General features: G+C 44.4%; 1 protein-coding gene across 4 annotated transcripts in view; it reads left to right on the top strand.

The window, feature by feature from the left end:
- TENM1 (teneurin transmembrane protein 1) overlaps positions 1-14,942 on the top strand; it is a 717,827-nt gene that overhangs the window by 651,478 nt on the left and 51,407 nt on the right. For all 4 annotated transcript variants that reach the window (XM_039912369.1, XM_029067334.2, XM_029067335.2 and 1 more), the window contains one exon: positions 2,898-3,052. In XM_039912369.1, the coding sequence (XP_039768303.1) occupies positions 2,898-3,052 (155 nt within the window). The remainder of the gene's footprint in view (positions 1-2,897; positions 3,053-14,942) is intronic.

Here is a 14,942-nt window from a genome sequence, read left to right as displayed (position 1 = left end):
AGACTGAAAAGAGGTGGGACACTAAGGAGTGGGGCACTCCTTAGATATGTCTTGGGCAAGTCATTTAACTTCTCCACACTTCAGTTGCCTCATCTATAAAATGGGGAGTCAGCAAGCAGCGTGGCTTAGTGGAAAGAGCCCAGGTTTCGGGGTCAGTGGTCGTGGGTTCTAATCCCAGCTCTGCCACTTGTGAGCTGTGTGACCTTGGGCAAGTCACTCAACTTCTCTATGCCTCAGGTACCTCATCTGGAAAATGGGGATTGAGACTGTGAGCCCCACGTGGGACAACCTGATAACCTTGTATCTACCCCAGCGCTTAGAAGAGTGCTTGGCACCTAGTAAGTGCTTAACAAAAACCAACGTTATTATTTTTATTATCATTACCTGGTGCCTCTCCACTTGAAACCATGAGCTCCGTGCGGGATGGGGATTTTGTCCTATCTGATTATCGGGAATCTACACATTTGAAAACTCAGTCCCCACGGAAAAGGCCAGTGGACCAATATGTTTCCGAATCGTCGAATGAGAAACTAAAGAATTGAATGATAAAATTTAATTAACCATGTTTTTCAAATGCACTGATATTTCTGGCCTTATTAACAGAACTAAGCTGTTCAAATGTGGAAATGTGTTGATCGTAGTTATAGAATATTTAAAGTCGCAGTGCCAGAACACTACTTTAAAGAAAATAACTCATTTTGAAAGAAAATCATAGAAATATTTCACAAGTAGCATTATAGACCACGTGCTGTGTGGTTTTAAGTTGGAAAGCATTTGCCTGAAGTTGGAGACGGGGGCAAAGAAATGGATTCATTGATTTTTTTCCAGACTCACTATCAAGTCAGAACTCCAGGGACAAGGATAGAGTTATTTAATCTTAGGATATTGAGGTCGCTGACTACTACCCGCTGTCTTCTGGCAGGCCTGCAAAAAACACCATCCCGAAAAGATGAGAACCTGTTCTGTTGTATAAGTATCCGGGGAAGGAGAATTCACAAACCAATCCAGGGAATGTGGCAATCCAGTCCAATGTTTAATCCTCTCTGTCAAAAAAAATGTTTTCTACCCTGTAGTCTCCATTACTCATCTACTTGTCACTAATCATTGTTGGGCACATATGTACACCTGATACTGTACCCGACATTTGGGATTATCCAAAGCCATATTTTGAAGATATTCCCTGTCCAAGGGGAATTTACAGTCTGGAGAAGTGTGGGGGAGGAAGACAAAATAGAAAAAAAAAAATCCTTCCCCTCTCTCCACTCGTTATCAGCTAAATTAAAGTCCATGGAATCGATCAATCCGTGGTATTTATTGAGCACTTACTATCTGCAGAGCACTGTTCTAAGCCTTCGGGAGAGTGCAGTCCAGTGGAATTAGTAGACATATTCCTGCCCATAATGAGTTTACAGGCTAGAGGGAAAATCCTGATTCTCCCATGCCTATGGACAGGGAACATGTCTATCAATTATATAATATTGTACTCTCCCAAGGGTTTGGTACAGTGCTCTGCCCCCAGTAAGTGCTCCATAAATCTGATGGCTTGATGGACGGATGGACGGATCGATCGAATGATCCTGCGAATCAGTGCCCGGTAGCACTCTGCAGGACAGGAGAGGCCCAGCATCAGATGGCTCAGGGGGTCAAACCTCTTTGGCCCTGGGAATCAGAAGGCCCTGGGTTCTAATCCCAGCTCCGCCACATATCTGCTGGGTAAGTCACTTCATGTCTCCAGGCTTCAGTTGCCCCATCTGTAAAATAGGGATTAAGAGTGTGAGCCCCAGGTGGGACAAGGACTATGTCCAACCTGATTAACTTGTATCTGCCACAGTGCTTAACAACAGTGCTTGGCATATAGTAAAGCACTTAACAAGTGCCATAATTTTTAATGATTATTGTTATTTTCCTTCTTCACCACATGTTCCTCTAGGGAATCGGGGCTTGGGCGACTAAGCCATTTCCCTTTTATTCTGAGCTCAGTGATCTCTGGTCAGTCATAACCACCTTCACATAATTCAAGCCCGTTAATTAATTTCCTCGTAGACTTTTCTTCAGGCTGAACGATCCCTGCCCTTTACACTCTCCCTTTCCCACTTTTTCATAGATCCTCAAGTTGCCCGAAGAAATCATTCCAAAGCATTTTGTTTTAACCTGTTCTTTGTATTTTCCAAAGAGCTTTCACATCTCTTAGAAGTAGTAGTGGTGATTTTCGTATCACGGTAGTTAAGTACTTACTTTGTGCTAAACACTGGGGTAAGTACGAGGTCATCAAGTTCACACAGTCCCCGTACCACAAAGGGCTTCCACTAAAAGTAGAAGGGAGGACAGGTATTGAATCCCCAATTTACAGATGAGCAAACTGAGAAAGAGAGAAGGTGAGTGACTTGCCCAAGGTAGCTCCGGAGGTTTCTGGCAGCAGCATCACCACCAGAACCCCATGCTCTTGGCTAAGGACTTCTCTCTCCCCCATTCACTGGACCTTCAGATGTGACGTGCCATTATATAAGCTGAACAAAGCAAGTTAAACAGCGTTTTAGGAGTTGAAAGTTGGTAAGTGTGTTGCCCATCTGGGCACCACCGGATGCAGAACTGAAGTGGAAAGCGGGAAGACCTACTTCTATCAACGTCAGAAAGGTGTAATTTTGCTCTTTTTTTAATTAGCAATGGCATGCATCAGAGAAGCTGTTTAAAAGTGGTTTCATTTTTAACCTTTTCTCCCCAACAAAGAAATGTGCCCATGTCGACACACGAGCCCCCTCACATCATGGCATGGTTAAAGCAAAATGGAAATAGTCCTTGTCATCGCCCGGCTGTTCCTCTGAGTCCTTTCGCAACCCCGATGTCGCCGCAAATGTAGCCCAGTGGACTACTCGTGCTCACTTACCGTTCCCCAACAGGTATCACGGTTGACCGGCATGGTTTCATTTACTTTGTGGACGGTACTATGATTCGGAAAATTGATGAGAACGCCGTGATCACGACTGTCATCGGTTCGAACGGGCTGACATCCACCCAGCCGTTGAGCTGTGACTCGGGAATGGACATCAGTCAGGTAGGCCCCAACGATTTTGAAGTTTCATCCCCATCTGGGGGCATGGAAATGTATAGCCGTTTTCGTGCCCAGAAATGAGGTGTGAAGAATGTCCAGGACATCGGCAGTACCACTGGGGAGCAGAAGTTTCTTTTCAGAAAACGTTTTCTATCTCATTCTATTGTTGCCCGTTATGAGATGATCTCCTCTCCCCCAGAACTCTGGTGGAGTATGTACAGGTTCTTATTCATTTTTTAATAAGTATGTGTGAATTAATGGCGGTATTTGTTAAGCGCTTACTGTGTGCCAAGCACTGTTCTAAGCGCTGGGGTAGTTACAAGGCTATCAGGTTGTCCCACATGGGGCTCACAGGCTTAATCCCCATTTTCCAGGTGAGGCAACTGAGGCACAGAGAAGTTAAGCAAGTTGCCCAAGGTCACACAGCAGACAAATGGTGGAGGTGGGATTAGAACTCACATCCTCCGGCTCCCAAGCCCGTGCTCTTTCCAATAAGCCACGCTGTGGTCAGGCACTGTTCTGAGCACTAGGTAGATACAAGTCATTCAGGCCATATTACAGTCCCTGTCCCACGTGGGGCTCACTGCCTTATAGGAGGCAGAATTCCCATTTTGCAGTTGAGGAAACAGGCACGGAGAAGTGAAGTGACTTGACCAAGGTCACACAGCAGGCAAATGGCAGAGCCAGGATTAGGATCCAGGTCCTCCGGCTCCCAGGCCTGTGCTTTACCCATTAGGCCCCGCTGCTTCCCAACACTACCAAGAATAGCACAGACCACATGGAGGTCGGTATAGCAGGACCAAACTCTGTACTAGAGAGCTTGCGTGTGAATAGTCGAAGACAGACGAACTTAGAGTGATATTTGATTTAGTGTCCTTTCCACCCTGAGGTCGGGGGGCGTGGGGGGACCCCAGTACCACGGCCAACTGACCACGGTGCTTGATCCGGTGAGAGGGGGTCTGCCACCGTAAGGGGCTCGCTGCTCTCTCATATCATTTGTGCAGTTAGCAGAATGTGCCCCGTGAAGATATGACATCAACTAGATGGTTTGGTGTTCTCAGTGATCGATTTATGGTACCCAGTCCATTCCCTGCACACAGTGAGCTTACAGTCTATGCGGGGCAAGAGACATTAGAGAGAACAAAATGATGGAGAATCTTGAAGCCTAGAGTGGAGTTTTACTTTTGTGTGCCGTGGGGTTTTGAGGACAGAAGGTCAGGGTCGACCCTTAGGAAAGCAAAAAAAAGAGCTGCATAAAAGAGCAAAAGTTCAAAGGCATAGAAATTAGCCAGGTAGCCTTCTCACCGGGTTGATATTTTCAGGTGCTTTACCCGGCTGTTTTCTGTGACCTCTTCCATCCGGGGCCTCATCCATTCATTCTCATTCAATCGTATTCATTCATTCATTCAGTAGTATTTATTGAGCGCTTACTGTGTGCAGAGCACTGTACTAAGCACCTGGGATGTACAGTTCGGCAGCAGAGACATTTACTGAGTGCTTATTCTGTGCATTCATTCATTAATTTAGTCATATTTATTGAGCACTTACTGTGTTCAGAGCACTGTTCTAAGCACTTGGAAAGTACAATTCAGCAATAAAGAGAGAAAATCCCTGCAGAGCATGTTACTATAGTACAGTGAAGCAGCGTGAAGCAGTTTGAGAAGCAGCGTGGCTTAGTGGAAAGAGCACAGGCTTGGGAGTCAGTGGGCGAGGGTTCTAATCCTAGTTCCACCACTTATCAGCTGGGTGACCTTGGGCAAGTCACTTCACTTTTCTCTGCCTCAGTGACCTCTTCTGTAAAATGGGGATTAAGACTGTGAACCCCACATGGTACAACCTGATTACCTTGAATCTACCCCAGCGCATAGAACATTGCAGGGCACATAGTAAATGCTTAACAAATACCATAATTATTATTAGAGGGGGAGACGGACATTAATATAAAGAAATTAGAGTTATGTACATTAGTGCTGTGGGACTGGGTCGGGGAGTGAATAAAGGGAGCAAGTCAGGGCCATTCACTCCCAGACCTTGGTCAGAGTTGGGGCCAAATAGCTGCACCTGGAAAATGGTCACCAGGTTAATACAGTCAAGGGAGTGTATGCATTCTCTTACTCCAGAGATATTTTCAATGGGGTTAAAATACCTCCTCTCCCTCCTTCTTAGACTGTGATCTCAGTCTGACTACTTGCTATATAACAAGGGCGAAGCACACAGGAAGTACTACTAAATGTCGTAAGGAAAAGGAAATGGCAGATTTGTTTCTCTCTGGGATGGCTCGATCAGGTCTATCTGGAAACAGAGCGATGAATTAAGCTCCTTCCCAGCTTTAGGATTCTGTCTCTGTGTTGGATGAATCTCTTTTTGGAGCTTTCACTTGTGGGATTCTTTCAAATTGTGCTTGGACCACCTTGAAATCCCTCCTTTTTAATAGCTCTACTTCTGAGAAATCGTTTATATCGCCACACCAAAAATGTGGCTGGAAAATCCTACAAAATCACCGAGCTTTTTGTGAGGTGGAAAGGTACTCTTAGCTTTTGTTTATCATTTTATTGTAATCAGCTCCTGCTAGAGTACATGGTGATTGGCTCTTACAGCACGTTCTGTCTGGCACTGGTAAAATTTTGCTTTACGCTAATTATATATTTCAAAGCCTTATGTTCATTTACAACCTGCAGTTTCTCATACAACCGAGGAAGAGTAGCTCTGTAAATGTTCTCACACTAAGTAGTATTTTAAAACGATTCCTGAATTTCTCTGAATTTAACTAGATGATAGAGACCATTTTGGTCAGAAATGTGTTATTAATCTCATATGGTGTACTCAGTGACACTTCTCAAATAGGTTAATAAAATCCAATTATCTCCAAAAAGTGAAATGAGCTTTGACCATAAAATCGGCCATTTGTTCAAAATCAATAATTTTTGATTTACGGAGATATGGAACTGAGCTGCAAACACAGCTATAAACACCTGCTTTCATTTGCATAGATGTGCTGATTTATACAGGGATTTGGCTTTTTATTTCAAGAGCAGTTTTAACCCTAGAGTTACTCGCGAATGATTACGCACTTCCCCGGAAATCAGTTGAGAGGAGAGAAGTTAATGAGTCAGGTCCTCCCTTGCCTAAATGACCTCCAATTTGAAGGAGTCAGGGAACTTTGGAAGTTGCCAAGGGGGCTGCTGGAACTGAGTTACTATTTGAGCAAGCCAAGAAGAGTCTGTGTCAATTGTAACCAGGGAGTGCATTTAGCACCGCGAGAAGCTAGTATAGTGCGAAACCGTAGTAAATTTTTTTTCCTTGATTTATGGTCTCCTTGATCAGAACCTAACTGTCTCTTCAAGGGCTGATCAAAATTCTCTCCCAAATAATGCTGGAAAGTGAAGTAAGATAGGAGACATGTAAACATGACTTCTTTTTTCTCAACTATATCATCCCTGCTGCCCTCTATGAGTAGGTGATGCAAACTCTTTGATAACCTTCCAGTTTAACCACTTTCTTTGCAAATCATTCTCCAAATGGACTTCCTGTCTTTTTCTTCTGTTTTCCATGAGACAAAACACCTCGACAGCATAGGTTATTCCCGTCGAGAAAATAGCATTCGCTGGTAACCGCAGTTAACTAGTAGGAGGAAGTTCTTCCTCGCTAAATTCATGTTCCATTTCTCCTCTTTTAAATAGAGAGAGACTTTTCTGTCTGAAAAGACAATCCTCTCCCACCCAAGGAGGATGGGTCTGAAAATGTGTCTACATTTCTACAGGTTGAGGCACCTTCCTTTGTATACACTGATTGTTTGGTGGATTTGTAGAAGAAGGATGTTCCAGGGGTTGACGGAGGGACAGGTGAGAACGAGGCACAGTGAGGAGGTTAGCAGTGGCAGAGGACTTTGAACTTCGGTGCATGCCCATGGAGAAGTAGAATATTAGTAGATCTCTGGAATGACAGATATCACAATTTTCGTGAAGCGCTGGAGGAAATTAAAACCATCCATATGAATTAATAATCCCGCTTAAATAAAGGGATCTCCCAAGGAGGAAAAATGGGGAGTGTATTTTGAAATATTCACCATTCTAGATGAAAATCTGAGCTCTCCTCTAAAGCCACTTGCTTCCCTTCTGTCCCTGGGGTTTGAACCAGATCTCCACAGTCTCTTCTCTGTGTTTGTTCTTTTTTGTTTTGATCTCCACATCTCTCCCCTGGCTCAGCCCAAGAAAGGGGCATCGTGAAAGAAGATGGGGGAAGTAGAGGGCTTCAATCAATGGTATTTATTTAGTGCTTACTGTTTGCAGAGCATTGTGCTAAGCACTTGGGAGAGTGCAGTAGAGCAGAGTTGGTGGGCATATTCCTGCCCGCAAGGAGCTCACAGTCTACAGGGAATTTACAGTCTCAGTAGAGGACATTTAGGTAATTTGGGATTGTACTCGACTCCACTATGAGCTGACCCGTAGCAGAGTTGATCCTAAATGATCAGAATGAATCCAGCAATCTATTCATTTTATTTATAATAATAGTGGCATTTGCTAAACGCTTACAATGTACCAAGCACTAGGGTCAGCTAGATAGAAGATAATCAGTTTTCGCGTGGGGTTCACAGTCTAAGGAGAAGCAAAAACTCTTCATTATTGGCCTCAAAGCTCTTCATCACCTTCTCCCCTCCTACCTCACCTCCCTTCTCTCCTTCGACATCCCAACCCGCACACTCCGATCCTCTGCCGCTGCTAACCTCCTCACTGTGCCTCGTTCTCACCTGTCCCACCGTCGACCCCTGGGTCATGTCCTACCTCTGGCCTGGAACACCCTTCTTCTACAAATCCACCAAACAATCACACTTCTCCCTCCTTCCTCAAACCATCACTCTTCCCCCCCTTCAAAGCCCTACTGAAGGCTCACTTCCTCCAAGAGGCCTTCCCAGACTAAGCCCTCTTCCCCTCAACTTCCCTTCCCCTCTCCAACGCCCCGACTTTGCTCTACCCCCCACACCCCACGGCACTTATGTGTGTGTGTGTATATATATATATATATATCTATAAATACATTTTGATAATTCCTTTCATTTGTATTGATGCCTGTTTACTTGTTTTGATGTGTATATATCTATAATTTTATTTATATTGATGCTATCGATGCCTGTTTGTTTTGATGTCCGTCTTCCCCTTTCTAGGTTGTAAGCCCATTGTGGTCAGGGATTGTCTCTATTGCTGAACTGTATTTTCCAAGCACTTAGTACAGGGCTCTGCACACAGCGCTCAATAAATACGATTGCATGAATGAATGAATCCCCATTTTGCAGATGAGGGAACCGAGGCACAGAGAAATTAAGTGACATGCCCAGGGTCACACAGCAGGTACGTGGCAGAGTCAGGATTTAAACCCAAGTGGATGAAGTGTGAGGTCAAGCCGACGAGACAGAGCAGAAGCAGTCAGAGAGAGGAGGAGAACAAGGAGAGGGCCATTTCGTGACCGGGTTTAAAAGTGTTTCAAGGTGGAGGGAATGGTGCAGAGTGTTTGTGTGTGTGTGTGTGCACTTTTTATGCAGCTGATATGGACTGAGCCCTAGGGGAGATACAAGATAATCCGGTTGGACCCAGTCCCTGTCCTACATGAGGCTCCTGTTTTAAGTCAGACGGGTTATTGTTATTGAATCCCCATTTTACAGATGAGAGATCTGAGACACAGAGAAATGAAGTGACTTCCCCAAGGTTCACACAGCAGACAAGTGGTACAGGGTTTGCAACCCAGGCCTTCTGTTTCCCAGGTCCGTGCTCTTTCCACTAGGCCATGCTGTTTCCACTAGGCCACGCTGTTTGCAATACTGAAGGCAGAAAAACTGTCAAGGAAGATTAGGACAGAGTGGAGGTTGTGGATTGGATAGGATAGGATAGAGAGACAGTGTGGTCTAGCGAGAAGAACACGGGCCTGTCAATCCGAGAACCCGGCTTCTAATTTTTGCTCCTCCACCACTCTGCTGTGTGACCTTGGACAAGTCATGGCTTCTCTTTACCCCAGTATCCTCATCTGTAAAAATGGGGATTCAATACCTGTTCTCTCCACCTTTTAGACTGTGAGCCCCATGTGGGAAAGAGACTGTGTCTGACCCAAATATCTTATCTCTATATCCAGCACTTAGTACAGGGCTCGGTACATAGTAAGTACTTAATAACTGCTGTTACTACTAATAATAATTATATTAACAGAAGGGATGAGAGTGGTTCTTAGTGTTTTTAAGTGGTGCAAGAAAATCAACCAGTCAACCATATTTATTGAGTGCTTCCCATGTGCCGAACACTGTACTAAGCACTTGGACAAGTACAATGCACCAGAGTTGGGAAATGTGATCCCTGTTCACAAGAAGCAGGATCTAAAGCGGGAGGTGGACAGTAAAGAGAATCAGGGATAGGGGAAATAGAGTTGAAGACGATTTACGTGAGTACCGTAGGGTCGGGGTGAGCATCAGAGGACTTAGGTCGAGAGCGAGGTGGATGCAGGTGGGAAGGGGGATGAGGAAAATAAAAGACTTAGAGGGAGAAGCCCTTTCGGATGGGGTCAGAGGCACAGGGAGAGGGGCTAGGTTAAGAGAACTGATGGAAAAGCTTCTCTTGAGAAACAGCTAAGGTCTCCCCATCTTCACAGTCCTTCTAACATGATTTCTCCTCCCAGGGGTATTCCCTGATTAATTTTTCTTTACATCCAAACCTCCACAAGTCCTCTCTGAGTTACCACCTAGGCACTTCTACGTCTGTAAGCTCCCTGGGGGCGGGGATATCTTCTACAACTCTGTTGTATTGTACTTTCCCCGTGCTCCGCATTCAGTAACTGCTCAGTAAATAGCATTGATTGATTAACTATCCATGGACCTCGGTTTAACCCTGGCTCTGCCACTTGTCTGCTGTCTGTCCTTGGGCAAGCCACTTCACTACTCTGTGCACTTCATTTACCTCATCTGTGAAATGGGGATTAAATCCTCCTCCCTCTGATATAGGTTATGAGACCCATGTGGGACAGGGACCGTGTCTACCCCAGCATCTAATAGAGTACCTGGAACATTAATTGAGACGAGTGATGGATTCACTCCCACCCACAGCACTTTAAGAAAAAAATGGTATTTGTTAAGCGCTTACGATGTGCCAGGCACTGTACTAAGCGCTGGGGTTGATACGGCCAAATCGGGTTGGACACAGTCCCTGTCCCACGTGAGGCTCACAGTCTCAATCCCCATTTTACAGATGAGGTAACTGAAGCACAGAGAAGTGAAGGGATTTGCCCAAGGTCACACAGCAGACAAGTGGTGGAGGCAGACTTAGAACCCATGACTCCCAGACCCATACTCTATCAACTGCGCCATGCTGCTTCTCAATTTAGTACATATCGACCTATACGCTCTAGTATCTTATCTCAGCACTTATCTATAGGTCCATTTTTGCTTTCTTGGGCAGGGAACGTGTCTTCCAACCCTGTTCTCTTGTACTCTCCCAGGCACTTAGGACAGTGCTCTGCATACAGGAAGTGCTCAGTAAATACTATTGATTGATTCTGAATTTTTTAATGGTACCTGTTGAGTGCTTACTAGGTTCCAGGCACTGTATTATGTGCTGAGGTAGACACGTTCCCTGTCCCACATGGGGCTATGTCAGAGGGAGGAGGATTTAATCCCCCATTTCACCGATGAGGTAACTGAGGCGCACAGAGCAGGGAAGTATTTTGCCCAAGGTACCAGAGCAGAAAAGTGGCGGAGCCAGGATTAAACTCGGGCCCGTGCTCTTTCCACTCGACCTCACTGCTTCTATCTGTAAAATATTTCATGATCGTTTCTGCTATGGTATTGTGTAGGTCACACTTTCTTATATTCTACCAGGCAGTAGGAGCTCAAGAAATGCTATTAACAGGCTGATTGAGGAGGAGGAATGGGAAAGTGAGAGTGGTGAAGAGGTGGCACAGACATTTTGAGAAGTTCCTGTCTAATTATTTCTATTTTATGAATATTGTAGTTGGACTTAGGCATATGGTGGGACATGGGGTTTCAGAAGGAAGTTAAAGGTGTGAAATACTTGAAGGGGATTGTGAGTCGGTCGGTTTATTGAGTGCTAATTGTGTGCAGAGCACTGAACTAAGCACTTGGGAGAATGAAATATAACAATGTAACAGAGACATTCCCTTGCTGACAATGAGCTGATCATCTAGAGTGGGCATCAGACCATTGGAGTCAATGGAGGAGGAATAGAAAAGATATTGAAGATTGCCACAAACATTCATTCAATCCTATTTCATTCAATCATATTTATTGAGTGCTTATTGTGTGCCGAGCACTGAACTAAGCACTTAGCTCTGTACTAAGCACCCACCACACTCTGGCTAGGAGTGTAGTGTTAGGTTGTCTTGTTGGGCTATGTTGCATTAAAATTTATATTTGGGGGGGGGGTGTGTGAGTGTGTGTGTGTGTGTGTGTGTGTGTGTGTGTGTTTACATTAGCTAGCAATATCAGTTAGCCTGGCTGTGAAAAATAAAAATTCCATATTCATTAATTTACACTGCAATTAAATTCTGCACTAAGATGCCAGAGAGAGAGATACAGGATATCACTCGACAGTAGGAACTGTAAAAAAAAAAAAAAAAAAAATCTTCAAAAAATATTTTTGATTTTGTGCATTACTCAATTGAAAAAGGCTAATCTGTTTTAATATGATGCTGAAAATTACATCATAATGCTAAATAAGCACATCTTTTAACTAGTAGTCATATATTAAGTGTATTTTGCAGAATCAATTACTGCTTCTCTTTAAAACTGTGAGATGTAGAAATTACTATATTCTCCATATTCTATTTATTAAGAAGAATAGACTCATAGTTTCAGATAATTACACCATGGTAAAAATAGAGTAGGCTTCTTAATTGCTGTTTTATTATTTGCCCCTATGAATCTGAAAACTATGAATGACCCACTTGAGTAGGCAATCCAAAAGATTATTACTTTTAATATCATCTTGTTATTCTTAGTAGCAGTAATAATATTTATTATTTCCATGTCATTATTATGATGATTACCATTAATCATAGTAATGGTTTTCATTTTTCTAAAGCACTTTCCTTCACCATGGCTCCTGAGACTGAAGGGGGCGGGAAGAGGGGGAACAGCATTGATATTGCCATTTTATAGAAAAGGAAACTGAGGTCCAGAGGAAATAAATGATCTGCCTAAGGTCAAACGGCAGACCAGTCAGAGTCAGCACTAGAATTCAGGCCTCCTGCCTCTTCGACTCATGCCCTTTCCTCTAAACCACGTTGCCTACGTTAAGGTAGAAACGGCAAATGGCATTAAAGAAAATAGTATAGAACTATTTGGGAGGAAAAAATGAATAAGATTATGTTTGCAGACTATCTCCTAGTCTGTGATTGACGCTGTTTTGGGTCTCCTTTTCAATTGGTACTCACTCCCTTGGTCAGTTCATTGGCTCCCACAGCTTCAGCGAAACAGTTGATTCTCTTAGAGAAGAGCATGGGGTTGGGAGTCAGAAGTCATGGGTTCTAATCCCAGCTCCGCCACTTGTCAGCTGTGTAACTTTGGGCAAGTCACTTAACTTCTCTGTGCCTCAGTTACCTCATCTGTAAAATGGGGATTAAGACTCTGAGCTCCACGTGGGATAGGGACTCTGTCCAACCTGATTACCTTGTATCTACCCCAGTGCTTAGAACACTGCTTGGCACAGAGTAAGGGCTTAACAAATACCATCAGTAGTAAATGCCCATTTGTTTTCTGCTAAACCTTAACAGCTGTTGACCACGACTTCGCACATTCCATTTGAGGTGAAAGAGATTTCAGAAATCTTTCCTGAAATAGCAAATGAATTATCAGTGAAAGGAGTAGAGGGACATTGTGTCAAATAACAAGGCAGGTGACCAGATTCCCTTTCCCTTGTCATCTGTGTACTTGGATCTGTACCCTTTGGACACTTGTAATTCACCCCACCCTCGGCCTTACAGCACTTATGTCCATATCGTTAATTTATTTCTGTCCATCTCCCCCCCTGGATCGTAAGCCCGTTATGGGCAGGGAGCATGTCTACCAACTCTGTTGTATTGTGCGCTCCCAAGTGCTTAATTCAGAGCTCTGTACCCACTCAATAAATGTCATTGATCCATTGACTGATAAACAAATTCTGCTGAAATGTCTGTTGACAGTCTGCCAGTCGGACCTGGTGAGTTCTAAAAATGACAGCCAGGTCCTATTCTTAGTTCAGTATCCAAGCTATAGTATAGGCCCGGAATGAAATTTCCTCTGCGGAACCATCACGCTGTACCAAGGCTGGTGGTATGTTGGGATTATTTATCTAGTTATGAGCCAAAGGGTGAACATTTAAAAGTTCAAGGTGTACAGTTAGACTTTGAGCCTCTCAGTCTCCTGTTTGCCCGAATGTCCTGGGATGGCCGCCGTTCCAAAGAAGGCAGTCAAAAGTTCGTGAATGTCTATCACCAAAGTCAGTCAGTCATATCTGTTGAGTGCTTACTGTGCACTCTACTAAGCACTTGGGAGAGTACAGTATGACAGAGCAGGTTAGGCCCATTCCCTGCACAAGTATCTGAGTTATCCTTTGAGTTATCCGAGTCATCCTCTAAGCAAACAATATAATACCCACGCCGGTGGTAATTTCGTTAAAAGCTACAAGAGCACATACATCTAAGAGCCTTTCGGTTCAGGCCCAAGATACTTGGGTGATTGTCTACTAGGCGTGTATGAGAAGTTGACGAGAGAAAGATTCTACAGGAATTAAGACAAACTCTCAGGCGAGCCGACATCTGTCAACCTGATGATTGTCAGGCATTTCAATGCCTAGGTTGGGAGCGTTTTTGACAAAAGCCAAAAATCATCAGGCATCTTTAGATCGGAAAGATGAATAGTACTCATCTCCCGCTCACCCAGATTATCTAGAAGAATCACTAAGCCTGTTTTCTGCCTGTTGAACAAAAGTAATATGTCAGAGATCCACCCCCGAGCTCGGAAGAATGATGACATCTCGAATATTAACTCACTGCAGTGGAACAGAACCTGAAAGGTGCTCATGTTGCATTAATGGAGAGAGGGGCATCCGGTAGCAGAAGCGGCGTGACCCAGTGGAAACACCGCAGGCCCAGGATTCAGAGGAACTGGGTTCTAATCCCGGCTCCGCCACTTACCGGCTGTATGTGGGCTGGGTTGTAGATGGAGAGAAGGGAAGTGAGGTAGGAGGGGGCAAGGTGATGGAGTGCTTTGAAGCCAATGGTGTGGAGTTTTTGTTTGATGCGGAGGTGGACGGGCAGCCACTGGAGTTTTTTGAGGAGCAGGGTGATATGTCCTGAATGTTTTTGTCGAAAAATGATCCTGGCAGAAGAATGAAGTACGGACTGGAGCGGAGAGAGACAGGAGATTGAGAGGTCAGCAAGGAGGCTGATGCAATAATCCAGGCAGGATAGGATGAGTGATCATATTAATGTGGTAGCGGTTTGGATGGAGAGGAAAGGGTAGATTTTAGCAATGTTGTGAAGATGGGACTGACAGGATTTAGTGATGGATTGAAGATGTGGGTTGAATGAGAGAGAGAAGTCAAGGATGACACCAGGTTACGGGCTTGCGAGACAGCAAGGATGGTGGTGCCTTCTACAGTGAGGGGAAAGTCAGGGGGAGGACAGGGTTTGGGTGGGAAGATAAGGAGCTCTGTTTTGGACATATTAAGTTTGAAGTGACGGGAGGACGTCCAAGAAGAAATGTCTTGAAGGCAGAGGGCGATGTGCGACTGGAGAGAGGGAGAGAGATCTGGGCTGGGAGATGTAGATCTGGGTGCCATCTGCATAGAGGTGGACATTTTCTACTTCTGACTGGATGGAGAAATTGGAACAGCCATCCTGCCTCGAAACTGTCAGCTCA

The sequence above is a fragment of the Ornithorhynchus anatinus genome, chromosome 6, assembly GCF_004115215.2.
Source record: "Ornithorhynchus anatinus isolate Pmale09 chromosome 6, mOrnAna1.pri.v4, whole genome shotgun sequence".
In the NCBI taxonomy this organism is placed as follows: domain Eukaryota; kingdom Metazoa; phylum Chordata; class Mammalia; order Monotremata; family Ornithorhynchidae; genus Ornithorhynchus; species Ornithorhynchus anatinus.
The sequence above is the reverse complement of the archived record's forward strand: the minus strand, read 5'-3'. Positions and strand labels throughout refer to the sequence as shown.